General features: G+C 35.0%; 1 protein-coding gene across 3 annotated transcripts in view; it reads left to right on the forward strand.

Annotated features, from left to right (window-relative positions):
* LOC117666835 (sodium/hydrogen exchanger 2-like) overlaps positions 1-12,420 on the forward strand; it is a 52,466-nt gene extending 40,046 nt beyond the window's left edge. Inside the window, exons 9-12 of one of the 3 annotated variants that reach the window (XM_034419838.3) lie at positions 751-850; positions 3,396-3,521; positions 5,766-5,856; positions 10,745-12,420. In XM_034419838.3, coding sequence (XP_034275729.1) covers positions 751-850; positions 3,396-3,521; positions 5,766-5,856; positions 10,745-11,091 — 664 coding nt within the window. In that variant the 3' untranslated portion in view covers positions 11,092-12,420. Of the gene's footprint in view, positions 1-750; positions 851-3,395; positions 3,522-5,765; positions 5,857-6,233; positions 6,429-7,090; positions 8,244-10,744 lie in introns of those variants that run through there. The other 2 variants (XM_034419844.3, XM_087895368.1) reach the window with 2 other exon arrangements.
* The last annotated feature ends 1,807 nt before the right edge of the window (positions 12,421-14,227 follow it).

Genomic DNA, 14,227 nt, shown 5'->3' on the forward strand with positions numbered 1-14,227 from the left:
CCTGGGGGTGGAAAGCAGATTAGTGAAGGGATGTGGATGCCTTGGGGTGTGTGTGTGAAGGACTTTTGTTTGTTTGTGTGTGTGTCTTTCTCTCTCCCTCCCTCCTTCCCTCTCTCTCTGGAGGCCGGGGAGGCCAAAAATTGTTTACATATTATTACATACATATTAATAATATATGGTATTACATATATAGAGGAGATAACCATAGAGATTTCAGAAGCTCACAGTAATTTAAAGTGGCTAAAAAGGATTAATATAGAAAACTTTTACTGCTATGTGTTAAGAACTTGTTACTGTGATACAACACAATTTACCAAGAAATACCTTCAGCTTTTCAGAACAAAATTTATATTGATATTTGGTAATATAAAATATATTTAAATTTAATTGAGTGAAATGTGTTAAAAGGCATAAGATATTATTAATTCTATAATCAATTGCCATTGATATGAATTATGAATTTGAATTAAATTCTCAAACATTCATGAATAAAAGACTCTATGGATCAACCTACTTGGGAAAATTGTAGATTTATTTAACATTTTAGCAACTTGTACTTTAAATAAATTGCAGATCAACATTATTGATATGGTTAAGTCAATACTAACAAAATTTGTTTTTTTTAATGTAATGCATGATAAATATATTTTCTTTCTTTTAAATAATTTTCTATCTTTGAAAAAATGTATAATTCATATTATTCCAATGGAAGATCTGTTTAGTTCTATATTTTATCTCCTGTTATAACAGTGAGCCTGAAGAAGGAGAAAAAATAAATACACCTTATTCTGGCCAAATGGAAAACATAAGAGAGATTTTAACAAAGAATCTGTATCAGATACGACAAAGAGTAAGTAGACAACAAGAAATTAGAATAACACCTTTGTGGCTACATCTACTTTGTCAGACAGCTATTTTTTCATTTTCCAGTAAAAACAGTAGCATGCCAACTTAAGATGTGTACGGAGAAATAATTTCTATTACAATCAATAGAATTTATCTCCAAAGAAATGTATTTAGGTTTATTGAATAAGAAAGGAGATGTATTGTTATGCAATGAAGAGAAATAATTATGTTTATGCAAAAAGACTTAAGAAACATTTGAAACAGACATCTGGAACTGTTTTCAAATATGTGTCTCTTGATGTTAAAATTGAATATATAATACTTGGAGCATAAACACAGCATTACATGGTGGATCAGATATTTGAAGGCTACAATGCGAGAATGAACATGCAGGCTACTCTTCATACATGTAAACATATGCCACATTTTCCTATGCTTACCCCCAGTGATTTCTGCTGGAATGAAAATGACGTGAGCCTTGCTCATTTTACATTTAACATACAGAAAAAACCTCCACAGATTTCTCATTGATGTTGCAGTAGAAACATACCAATTTATATTTTGTTTGCTAGGAAGGACAGAAACCCTAAAGAACAACAAAACAGCTGAATGTTCATTGCCAATGCTGTGTGTGTGTATGTGTGTGTGTGTGTTTTGGTGGTGGAGAGAAGAAACTGATCATTTCCCCCTTACTCCTAGCAAAAACCCACCTTAAAAAAAAGAATTTTTCTGTGACGATTGTTGTATTTTTTCACTGAAATCAGATTCAAGCATACTTCTGAATACCCAAGGGGATTCCCAACTCAATCAATCATACAGTCAACCAGTAGGCTGCATGTGTTGAAAGTTTCATACTCCAATTAATTTTAATGAAAACACCATGAAAGTGTAGTCATGCAAACACTTTCATCTTTAAAACACAGTCCTATCCAAAGGATCCCTGATAATGTGACTTTTTTCCAGCAGAAGCTTTAATTGCCTGGGACAGTTTGCCTGTCGGTTTGGGATGATTATTAGCATGTACATTTCCATCCCTGGCCAGGCCACAGAAACTATGAAAGTCTTGACCCTGTGCCTGGAGGCTGTAGAAGCTTGGATGAGATGAGGACAGAACTGCCATTTTCCAGTTATAACTCTGGATGGGACATTATTTCCTTTGAAGGAGTAGGCTTCTGAGAGTTGATGCATAATATTATAGATATTGTTCATATCATTTATTTATCATATCTATGAATTGGCCCAATTAATCAAAATCCACACAACAAAAATAACAACCTTAATAATGTAGTAATAGCCATACCTGAATATAATATACATATATTTATCCTCTATCATCCACTATCAATCAGGGCCAATGGTACATTGACAGGGAAAGCACAGCCTTGCAAAATGCAGATAGGGACGGGCCGCAGAACCTTTAGGGAAATGTATGAGTGGCAGCCCTGTAATAATAAATTCATACCTGTATCACATCAGAAGTAATTGTGCAATCAACTTTACATGGACATGCCTTTGAAGGCCATTTGGAAACTGCAATTGGTGCAGAATGAAGCTTGCATGCTGGCACTTGAGAGCTAATACAGTCATATTACACCGGAATTACCCTAGTGCTGTGATGCTGCCTTTGCTCCCAATAGGCTTCCAGGTAGAACAATTTAATTCAGTATTTCAAGTTCTGAAGCCTGCAGACTTGGCTCCTGGATATCTTCAACTCCATCTGTTGATCCCTTTGGTATACTTTTTGAACCTGCAGAGAATCAGAGTCCTTGTCCAAGGATTGGGGATGCAAAGAGTTCTTCCATGGTGGAACAAACCTATGGACCACTATAACTCAGAGGTTCAAACAGCACTTACCCACGACCTTTTAATAAGTCTTTGAAGACAGCATCTTCTGCAGAGCAGTTAATGGAGGGCATGTTTGGTATAGTGGTTAAGGTGCTCGCCTAGAAACAGGAAGACTGAGTTCTAGTCCAACTTCAGGCATGAAAGCTGGGTGGATGACTTTGGGCCAATCGTTCTCTCTCTCAGACCAATCTACTTCACAGGATTCTTGTTGTGGGAAAAATAGGAGGAAGAAAGAGTATATGTTCATTGCTTTGAGCTATATATAAAGTAATGAATGCAGAATAAAAAACTAAATAAAAATTGAGGCTTAGATAGTGTGGGAATTCTATTCTCTCAATATCAGTTAGAGAGCATCTCATCTTACATTTGTGTGGAAAACAGTTTAGAGATGTGGCAGTGTATCTCTATGACTCATCTTACATATCAAATAGGTTGGGTTATATAAATATTGTCTGTAAGATTATTGACATTTCTGATATTTAACATCTAAGTTATTAAAGTAAATTGTGGTACTAAAAGGTATCAAAGTAATAAATTACTTTTGGAATATTGCATCATTTTCAGGTGTTACATTATGCTAATTATGCTCTTAAGTTGTTTTTGAAGTAGCTTAAAAACAAAATGTGATGCAAGAAGCCTTTGCATCAGAATCACTATTATTAATATATTTTTAAAGCATACATTTTCTTATTTGTTTGTTGCAGACTCCATCATATAATAGATACAGTCTTGCTGAAGATGCAAATGAAAAGCAAGCCAAAGAAATTTTGATTCGTCGCCGACATAGCCTAAGGGACAGCATTAGGAAGAGCAACAGTTTGTCAAGAACAGTACTTATATATACATATATATTTAATATATTTTACATGGGATTTTATTGAACAATGTATTTTACTATATGAATGAAGCACTTAGGCCTCTAAATGATTCTCAATAGGTTGATTCTGTATCACTAATTACTGATTCTTTTTCAAGATAACACATGAAATCAATGAAAGATATCAATGAATAAAAGCAGTTTTCTGGGGACAAGTACTGTACATCTTCCATGGGACATTGAGAGTTACCACTATTTTGGTTTCATACTCAAATATTTATTTCTTTATAACAAGAGCCTCTAAATGTTTTTGTAAGGACAGCTATTTCTACTTAGTGGAAAATATGTGAAAAATTAAAAATATATACAAAATATATCACAATATACCCGGATTAGTAAACCAAACATCTGCAACACTAGATTTTATTAGTCATTTTATTAACATTTGGGAGGGATAAAGTTATTACTTAGTCAAATTAAGACTAATCTTTATCTTTATTTCAATTTGGGAGAATAAAAATAATTCATTCTTAATGGAAATAACACACCCCTCTTCTCTTTTCTCCCCACCCCTCCACATAGACAGTAAAATAATTTTGCAAATTATTGCGAGAAGAGCCTTGGTAGTACAGGGGTTTAAGGCACCCTGTTATTAAGCTGGTTATTAAGACCAGCTGCCTGCAATTACTGCAGGGTTCGAATCTCGCCAAGGCTCAAGGTTGACTCAGCCTTCCATCCTTTCTAAGGTAGGTGAAATGAGGACCCAGTTTGTGGGGGCAATAAGCTGACTTTGTATAAATATACAAAAGGATGAAGGCTATTGCTGAGCACATTGTAAGCCGCCCTGAGTCTTCGGAGAAGGGCGGCATATAAATCAAATTTAAAAAAAAAAGTGATATTACAACTGTGTACATCATGAATTAAATGAATTTAAAGGAATCATGTTTAAACAACTCTTGAGCATATCTAAAAAATATGAGCAGTAACAGCCACGGTCTTTGTTGCTCTGAAGTAGTAAGATTTACCTGCCTTGCTTATAATACATGGCCTTCAAAATCTATCCTTGTGCTGTTTGCTTGCATCTAATAATTTCAGATATAGAATCTTTGAATCCCACTGGACCAGCTAGGCAGAGAAGTGAAAGTTCTGATGAATAGACTCCTTGTGCTGAATGATTTTTCTTTATGAAAAAGTGGATTACAGTGGAACTAAGTATAGAAGGCAAAGGAGAATCTAAATTTTTAAATCCAGTTAAATCAATTCTATGTAGGTCCTTAAGCGTATGGACTTAAAAGCTATAGCCCCTAGTTGCCAGGTTCTTTGTCCTCTGGTGCCAGGCTAAGACGAACCTTTTTCAAGCAATAAGTCTTTCTCTGGTAGATTAACACTGAGTGACATTTCACCCATTTAATATAGGAAATTACTATATATAGATGTCATTGATCATTGCTCTCACAAAGAGCTTCATTTGGTGAGCTACGACTTGATGTTACTACTATCCTCATTTAATAATTATCTTTAAAATGTCACTTGAAATACAATTTCTTTTAAAAAAAGATTTGGAAAGTCCTCAGCCTTTAGAAGCTACCCCTATGGGTGACTATCAACCTCTGCATTTTCAACAATCTTATGTTGGGAAAGCTTTGCATGGAGGTACTCAGAGGTGGTATTCAGCAGATTCTGACCGGTTCTGGAGAACCGGTAGCAGAAATTTTGAGTAGTTCAGAGAACCGGTAAATACCACCTCTGACTGGCCTTGCCCCCATCTATTCTCTGCCTCCCGAGTCCCAGCTGATCGGGAGGGAATGGAGATTTTACAGTATCCTTCCCCTGCCATGCCCATCAAGCCACACCCACCAAGCCACGCCCACAGAACCGGTAGTAAAAAAATTTGAATCCCACCACTGGAGGTATTTAACAGATATTATTTCAAGGAGAAGCAGAAATCAATGGTTTTAGGATCATTTAAAAGATCTTAGGATGTTACTGATTTGGATTTTTGCTCTGATCTTAGTTCAACAGCAGTGGCTGGTTGATTAAATAGGATTCTTCTTTTCTTCCAGCCTAAAAGGGTTGGAAGGGTTCTAAAATATAACACATGGCAATTGTTAGAACTACATGCATATATATATTGTTTTCTATTTTAAAATTAATAGAATGCTCCTAACACAGATCTCTATTCAACAAGAAGCTATACTAATATTTGACTTGTGTGTATTTCTTTCTGCCTGAATACATTTTATGCTTCTTTTTGCAGGTGCACATGAAATCACCACGTTACTTATCACTACCTAAAAATGCTAAACTTGCAGAGAAAACACGGAAAAGAAATCAATCCTCCTTTAAAGGTAATGCAGTTTTGGAATAAAAAGAAGAATGAATTATTCAGCATTTTCACTGCCATATAATATAGTTAATTATATTATAAATTGTTCTTATCGAGTTCTATACTAGTTTTATGTTTTGTATATTTATATCAGATATAGTTTGACTACCATTTCAAATATGTTCTTCCATGTCTTGATTCTAGAAAGCATTTTCCTGATTGTAAGTTTAAATGTTATCTATGACAGTAAACAAAGCAAAGATTTATTTAGGCATGATAGAAGAGGTGAAAAATGGCACATATAGTCTTCAATTATAGATATCATAGTTATCTATAGAAATATGGGATCATTGCATACATGCACACATATATCCCTGAATCTTTCCTTCTCATTTATAGAACATAGAACTCAACTAGGTGCTATTTTTTATTCGGCCAATGAAAACCCTTGTCAAGAATAAAGTAAACAGTAAAAAAAAGTGTGGTCTTGATATATTTATTTATTAAATTTATTGGCTGCCTATTTTACCACAGGGTAACTCTGGGTGGCTTACAATATTAAAAGGATAAAACTATACAAAACATATGCACAATACAAATAAAATACTATAAAAAATATAAATACTCAACCCTAACTGAAAGATGGGGAGGGAGGGAGTAGGATGAGCAGGGAGAATATGAGATTTGTTATTAATCTATCAACCACGTCCAATGTGAAGCCCCCACCCCCACCCCATTGCAGCCCCATGTCAAGTGGCAAATCCAGGTCTTTAAAATGAAGATTAGAAGGGTGGGAACTGACCTTACTCAGGGGAAGGGGGCAAGATGCTCCAAAGGGCAGGTTCAATAGTACTGAAGGCTTTTCTGGACTCCACCAGCCAGAATACCCTGGCAAATGGAACCTGAAGCATGCCTCCTCTGTCGGCACGATTGGGGTGGACCAAACCCCATTGGCATAACCTGGATCCATGCCATGGAGGACTTTAAAGGTGATTACCAACACCCAGAAATGTGTAAAACAATTTTAAAAAACACCCCTAACTATATAGTTCCCACTCCAACCTTAGCAAAAATGATGGAATTTAACTGTCCCTGATACAGTTTTACAGTTGTAAAATAGTAGATAGACCACCTCTGATAAGTGGAATGATTTGTTCCAGTGTTGGAAAACCTCTGGCATGGGTGTTCTGAGGATGGGATTGGACATTTGCAATCACAATATTTCAGTATCAAAAGATGTACAAACTACATTGCAGATATTCCCTGGAACGTATAGAAGAGATGGTAGACTATTGAGAATTATGCAAGCGACCACAACTGCTTGGGATTAAGCCTGTTAGTTCAGTTGATTTTACGTGCTTCTTCCTAATTCTAAAGAACTGCAAAGGATTTCTGGCTTCTCTCTGTCACATGTCTATGTTCTCTGTCATGTATTTGTCTGTCATTTATAATTTGCTCCTGATTATGTTGATAGCTCAGAGTCTATTATTTGTCTATGCCTTCCTATCACAGTCTTTGACTGTTGCAAGTTTGAGGAAACTCCAGGATTTCTCTTAACAGTTTGCCTTTTCAGGAATACAGCATATGTAACAGGTTGTAGATCAGGGGTGTCAAACTCAAGGCCCGGAGGTATTTAGATCTGGCCCACGGGCCTGTCCTGGAAACAGCTAACGACCATTTTTGGTGGCAGAGCGCTCAGGCCACCACAAGCGTCTCTGACACGAGTCACGTCAAGCTGGCCATGCCCACCCTAGCTTTGTCTACCCTGGCCCCTCAAGGTCAAACACAACCCTGATGTGGCCCTCAATGAAATAGAATTTGACAACCCTGTTGTAGATAATGATAGTAAATATGCTAAACGAAGCCAGTATCCAAGCAATTTTTCATATGGTGAATCCTGCCAAATGATGTCACAAGTATTAAAAAAATTAAACATTTAAAATGTTTTTTTTAAAAAAAACATTAATTTTTTAAAGATAGGGGAGTTTATTTTGCATTTCAGTCACATTAGGTTACTAGACTAAACACTACAAGTCACAGTATTTTATGTAAGAACCAATTTCCTAATTTATATCATCATTATTACACAATTGCTTTGGAAGAAACCATACATAGATTTTGGGTTTTTATGTCTCTTTTAAATTCTTGTTTGTCTCTTCCTTTGTAAAAATAAACCATGTACCCTAAGATAGACAGTATTTACATTTCTGATTCTCTGCTCGTGCAATTAATTTGTTTCTCTCCTTTCAATGTTTTTGTGTAATATATATGTGGATTGTATTTTCTTTTCCCTTTTCTGTCTTCTCTCATATACACTTCCTTTGTCAAGTTATGTAGTTTGAATCCATCATGTTGTGCATGTGTGTTCATATTGTTTGTAATAAAATGTGCAGTCAGATATTCTAATAATTGACTACTGTGTTCTTACTCATTTCATACTAGAGAGGGACCCTAATATTACTTCATCGATTTCTTACAGTATCTGGGCCTACCACAGGGATACTTATAAAGATTCGTGTCAATTAAATTCTTTGAAGTTTTACACCATACCTGTATGTTTAAGGACATGTGCTATAAAGTGTACCGTATAGCACAATTTCAGCATGATTGCAGTGCCTTCTATTTTCTGTCTGTAAGAAGACGGAGAAATTTTTGCTAGAATTTAGTAGGTTAAATGGGCTCATGTGAGAGCATTTGGCTTAATTGTGCAAATCCTGGATGTGACTATGATGGCATTATCTCTGCCTATTATTATACACACCCATCTATTTAGTCCTGTTGTTGATTATTGTCCCATTAAAAAAAGAATCCTGCAAAACCTGTTTGGCCAGAAATAAGAGTAGGAGATTTATTGGAGATTTTGTTGTAACACCTTCAATTCTGTAAAAGAAACTATTGTAGTTTTTTTTGAATTGCTTTCCAAAGACTATAACCTGAGCTAATTTGGGGATCGTTCAAAGATTTGAATGAGCGCTTCCTATGATTGGATTGGAGATTATGCCATGAACTGTTTTTAAAAAGGGGTTTGCTTCCAATACTATTATTCAAACAGTTATGTAAGTGATTACAAGTTCAATCTGTTCCTGTCCATATATTGCAATTCTTTGGATCTCAAACATAGATTCATAACATTGTGTGCTTTCGCTATTTATTCCAATATTGCTAATATTTTTCAAATCCTCTAACTATAATATGCAATAATATATGGTGCTGGAAAGTGTCATGTGGACATAATTTTCAAGCAAAGAGGAGTCTGTAGCCTTTTCTCTTTGAAATGGCTACTTTGGTAACCTGGAGAACTTAACCAAATATTAATAAAAAAATCTTGCATACTAGGTTTATACTTAGGATGTTCATATTTTAAAAACTTGTTTGAGATACATACAAATTTAAAAGTTTCCTTCGGTGAAAAAAGCTGAATGATGACAATGTTGTGTTCTTTTATCTGTTCCTTTTCATTGGGACAGCTCCTTATATTTTAACAGAAGTATGATGTTGCTTGGGGGATGCGGTGGCTCAGTGGCTAATATGCTGAGCTTGTTGATCGAAAGGTCAGCAGTTTAGCGGTTCGAATCCCTAGTGCCGCGTAACGGGGTGAGCTCCTGTTACTTGTCCCAGGTTCTGCCAATCTAGCAGTTTGAAAGCACGTAAAAAATGCAAATAGAAAAATAGGAACCACCTTTGGTGGGAAGATAACAGCGTTCCGTGTGCCTTTGGCGTTGAGTCATGCCGGCCACATGAAAACGGAGACGTCTTTGGACAGCGCTGGCTCTTCAGCTTTGAAACAGAGATGAGTACCGCCCCCTAGAGTCGGAAACGACTAGCACGTATGTGCAAGGGAAACCTTTAACTTTTACCTTTATGATGTTACTCATTGTCCTTTTTTTGTACTAGTGCTTACTTAAAGGTTAGAGACTGAAGCAATAAAGTTCCAGAGCACTACAATTGTTTTTATTGTAAAGTTACATAATAGGAAAAACAATAGTCTTTTATAAAAATGTAGTCCAGAAAACTGTCAATGAAAAGGATGAATCTGGTAATGTTGGTTTGTGTTTAAGTACAACTGTTTCTTATCTAGATGAAATTGTGACGTGAAAAGGTGCACTTCAGTTGTTTTTACAACTTTTATCAAGTAATCTAGATAAATCTAGTAAGAACAACTTTGTTCATTATAATTTTTCTAATAAAAGTACCAGTTCTCAGATAATATAAGCAGCTTTGCTTTAAATTAGTAAAGATAACAATGATGTTAATTATGCAAATGAGGTGAAACATGGCTCATATTCCATAGTTAATTTGTGCTTTAAGGTCATTTACAGAATTTCCACCGTTATTTTTCTGTATTGGTGTATTTATGGCCTAATGTGGTTAAAGGAGATACTAACCTTTCTTCTCACTGACTCTCTCTTTGGAAAATGTCATTTGAAATAAATATTATGCAAAATTGGCACTGAACAAGAGCGTGCCTGGAATTTTAAGTAGATCACAGGTTAAGTGTGTCTATGTTTACAGGAATATATTAGCTTCATTATATACATTATGTAAGCAAGAAAATGTGGATATCTGGCAATCTGCCATCCACTGTGTACCATTTTACAGAAAGATTTACATATTTATTTTTATTAATCAGAATTATATAACCACCTGTCTCATGAGAAGTGATTCTGGGCAATTAAATATGCTCCCACTCAGTGTACCAACCAATGCACATTGCTCTTCTCCTTATGTGATTACATTTGTTAGCAAAGAATATCCAGTGAAGACTATGGTTCCAATTGACTTAATATATTTAACATTTTTGAGAATGTTATATTTTTGTGCAATAGCCTATCACAACAGTATATTATTATATTTTGTATCTACATATCTATATCTATCTATCTACCTATTTATATATTTTAAATTTGCAGTAAGTGACAGCAGTGATTCTGAATCTGACCATACCATGGTGCTGAATTTAAAATCCCAAGCGGGAAAAATTTTGAGAGATCAAAGACTTCGTCAGCAACAATGCAGAATTGAGTGGAAGAATGAAACGGGCAGAGACAATGGTGGTACAGCGAGCTATCCTCAAGGAACAACAAGAGGCTTCCGGCAACCACTGTTGCCAAGGCCAGCATTTGGCACAGTGAATGAAGAGTCAACTGAAGATGACAGATCAGTCAAGCCCCTGCCACCACCTCGATTAGCCCGGCAAGCATCAAAAGCTGAAAGGCCAAGAGATAAATCTGAGAATAATCATAGCAATAATTACTAAACAGATACAAACACCCAAACAGTACATATACTAGATTAGCCTGATGTAAATGGCAATAGGGCAGTTGGATTAAAAACCTGGCCCTAGACTTGTGGGGGGTGGTTAGGAAGGAAAGAAAATCTAGACAGAAATCAAGTAGGAAGAAATTCTTAGCTGCTCTGGGACCAAATAATGTAAATTATACAATGAAGACAACTTTGATCAATTATATATTGTATGCCTGACATGTGACTTATCTTCAAAGGAAAGGCTACCAGAAAAATCTAGACCATCACTAGAGGTAGTCCTAAACAAAGTCAGATTTTAATTAGGAATTACACTAAAAATTTCCGTCCTGTTAAAATATATCCAATGTGCCAACACACAGTAAGGGATACTTTAAAGAAGATTCTGTAAGAACAAAGTTATCTTTATTTGGAAATACAATCCCTTCGTAGTTTTTTTTTTTTTTTAATTTGATTTATATGCCGCCCTTCTCCGGAGACTCAGGGCGGCTTACAATGCGTTAAGCAATAGCCTTCCTACTTTTGTATATTTATACAAAGTCAGCTTATTGCCCCCACAATCTGAGTCCTCATTTTACCTACCTTAGAAAGGATGGAAGGCTGAGTCAACCTTGAGCCTGGTGAAATTTGAACTTGCAGTAATTGCAGGCAGCAGATGTAAGTGGATGTTAATTAGTCTGCTGAGCCACCAGAGCTCCTAAGGTTCAAAGGAGCTTACTTTTAGGTAAAAGGGAATAAATTTTGCACATTATTAAAACTGCATACTTGAACCACAAAGCCAACTATAACAGTTGTCAACTATTTTCTTGACAATCTTTTACTCCTTACATTCACTCCTCTGATTTGCTATTATGAATCACAGATCTGTTCACGGATATTGATAGGAGCTTGTATGAAGGTTGTCCCTATTTGTATGTCCATATGCAACATGACCTGTACAAATGGGGCAGGGGACTTGGATCACAATAGCACAATGCTCATTCTGCTCCTCTTCCCACCCACACATGTATTCAGAAGGTACAATCCTCTGTAAACCATTGCTTACTGTTTGTCTATATTATTTGTTAATAATAATGCATAGATTATTCTGCTCATCAACTCATGTAATATTCAGGCTGCCTTCAAAGTCCAAATTCTAATATTCTGTAGAAATGTAAATAGCACAACTACTGGTTTCAATCATCATGCTTTTAACTAAGTTAATGGTCTTAAGTTTATTTATTTATTTAAACATATTGAAGTTATTTTGAAATTATGTGTCCCTAGCTAGAGATTTTTTTTTAAAGCAGCAATATAATTAAAAGAATCTTTGCTTTAAGACAAACAGGAGTGTCTTTAAAAGTCTTGCTGTAATACTCTCTTAACATGCACTATTATTAATGATCTCATTTCTTTGAAAATAGTTTGCTATTTGAAGAAAAAATAAATAAAATGCACTTATTGTACATACCCACATACATACATACATTTAATCACAAATCAGAACATTATTAGATTAGCTTTATTGATTAGCCTGTAGGCTATATCAACACAAATCAAAAGTGTTTTCCAAACAGTTATTGGTCCTAATAATATGCTCTTTTTGATAGAATGCTAGAAATATAGACTTAAATTAATCAGTATTTGCTTTACAAATGAAATTGTCTACGGATAGTAAAAAAAAAATAATGCAATGGGGCTCCAGAATATGTGATGGTGATACATTATACTTTTGACTTAGGCCGCCTAAGCATAGTAACAGTATTGTAGTGCATTGTTGTTTGACGCTGTTGCTTTGAGCTGAAATTCAGTTCAACATTAAATGGCTGAAAAAAAGTCTTTAGTGCCATCTATTGGTAAATACACAAATAATTTCCTTTGGTCTTTTAGAATAGAAAACTCTGTTCTTGTCAACATAAAAGACATTGTTTTAAATATATCAGCCATCAGCTGATGTTATTACTTTTAATGCAGGCCATCTCTGGAGAAGAATCTGATAATATTTTGACAACATAAAAGTTACTTGGACTTTTGGATGGACATTGATAAGGTGCAATGGGAACAAATGTTCTTTATTGATATCTATTAAGAAACAGGATAAGGTAACATTTGCAGAATTAGCCAAATTGACAATGTGAGAAAATTCAAACCTAATTTATTGGTACAATGTTAACACTTTCATCCAGCATATGGTTAAGTCACATGTTACACAGGAACGCAGCATACTTCAACCCTGTTGAAATTACTATTAAAACCACTATTAAAGAAGTGGTTTGGAGTTTTGCTGTACTGTACATCGAGACAGTATACTTTTTTCCTGCTCCTGTAATTTTGATTCATATTTGCATTATAGGCTGTCACCTACTATTGCCACATGAAGGAATATTTGCTAATTATAACCATTTTGACTCAGCTGTACAGTTTAATAAGAATGGTTAAAAATTCAAAAACTCACAAAAGAACTTAAGAATTGAAGGTCTCATATTATTTTGCACACATTTATAATTTCCATGTTTTATGATCGTTTGGAGTGCTGCAAGGAATAATTCTGCCACATTACTACAATCCTGACTGATGGGAGTTTAAGGAAAATTTGGCATGCTAGAAAATAAATCACTAACAGGAATTAAGGTTGATATAATTTTCATGATTAAACAAAACCTGGACCCTGATAATGAAAAACTTGCAGAATGAAATTCCTTTTCTACATTCAGATGAATCTGAAGCTCTTGAACACCTTTTTCTGTATTCTTTGTAGAAAAGCTCCAATAATTATTATGATGAAGCCTTAAAAGGTAAATTTCCTGCTGGTGCTCATGAATGCCCTTCTAATTCTCTCCATCAAGATAAAAATGTGGAAATGTAAGAAACAGAGTTTTGTGGTAGCATGTCTCACAGGTAACAATGAAATTAGTTTTTGTAGAGGAAAAGTATTTGTAAGAACTCACAGAACAGAAAATGTCATTATCACTGAATGTAATCATTACTGACCACTAAAAGAAGTATTTTTTATTATATTTCATTTTATTTCTTTCTATTCTTTGTATTATTTTTATAAATAACTCAAGGCTGTGAACATATTGAACACCTGTTTTTCCTCCTATTTTTCCCACAACAATAACCTGTGGGGTGGATTGGGATGAGAGACTTTC

This window comes from Pantherophis guttatus, chromosome 5, assembly GCF_059756535.1.
Source record: "Pantherophis guttatus breed Tessera chromosome 5, ASM5975653v1, whole genome shotgun sequence".
NCBI classification, from domain to species: Eukaryota; Metazoa; Chordata; class Lepidosauria; order Squamata; family Colubridae; genus Pantherophis; species Pantherophis guttatus.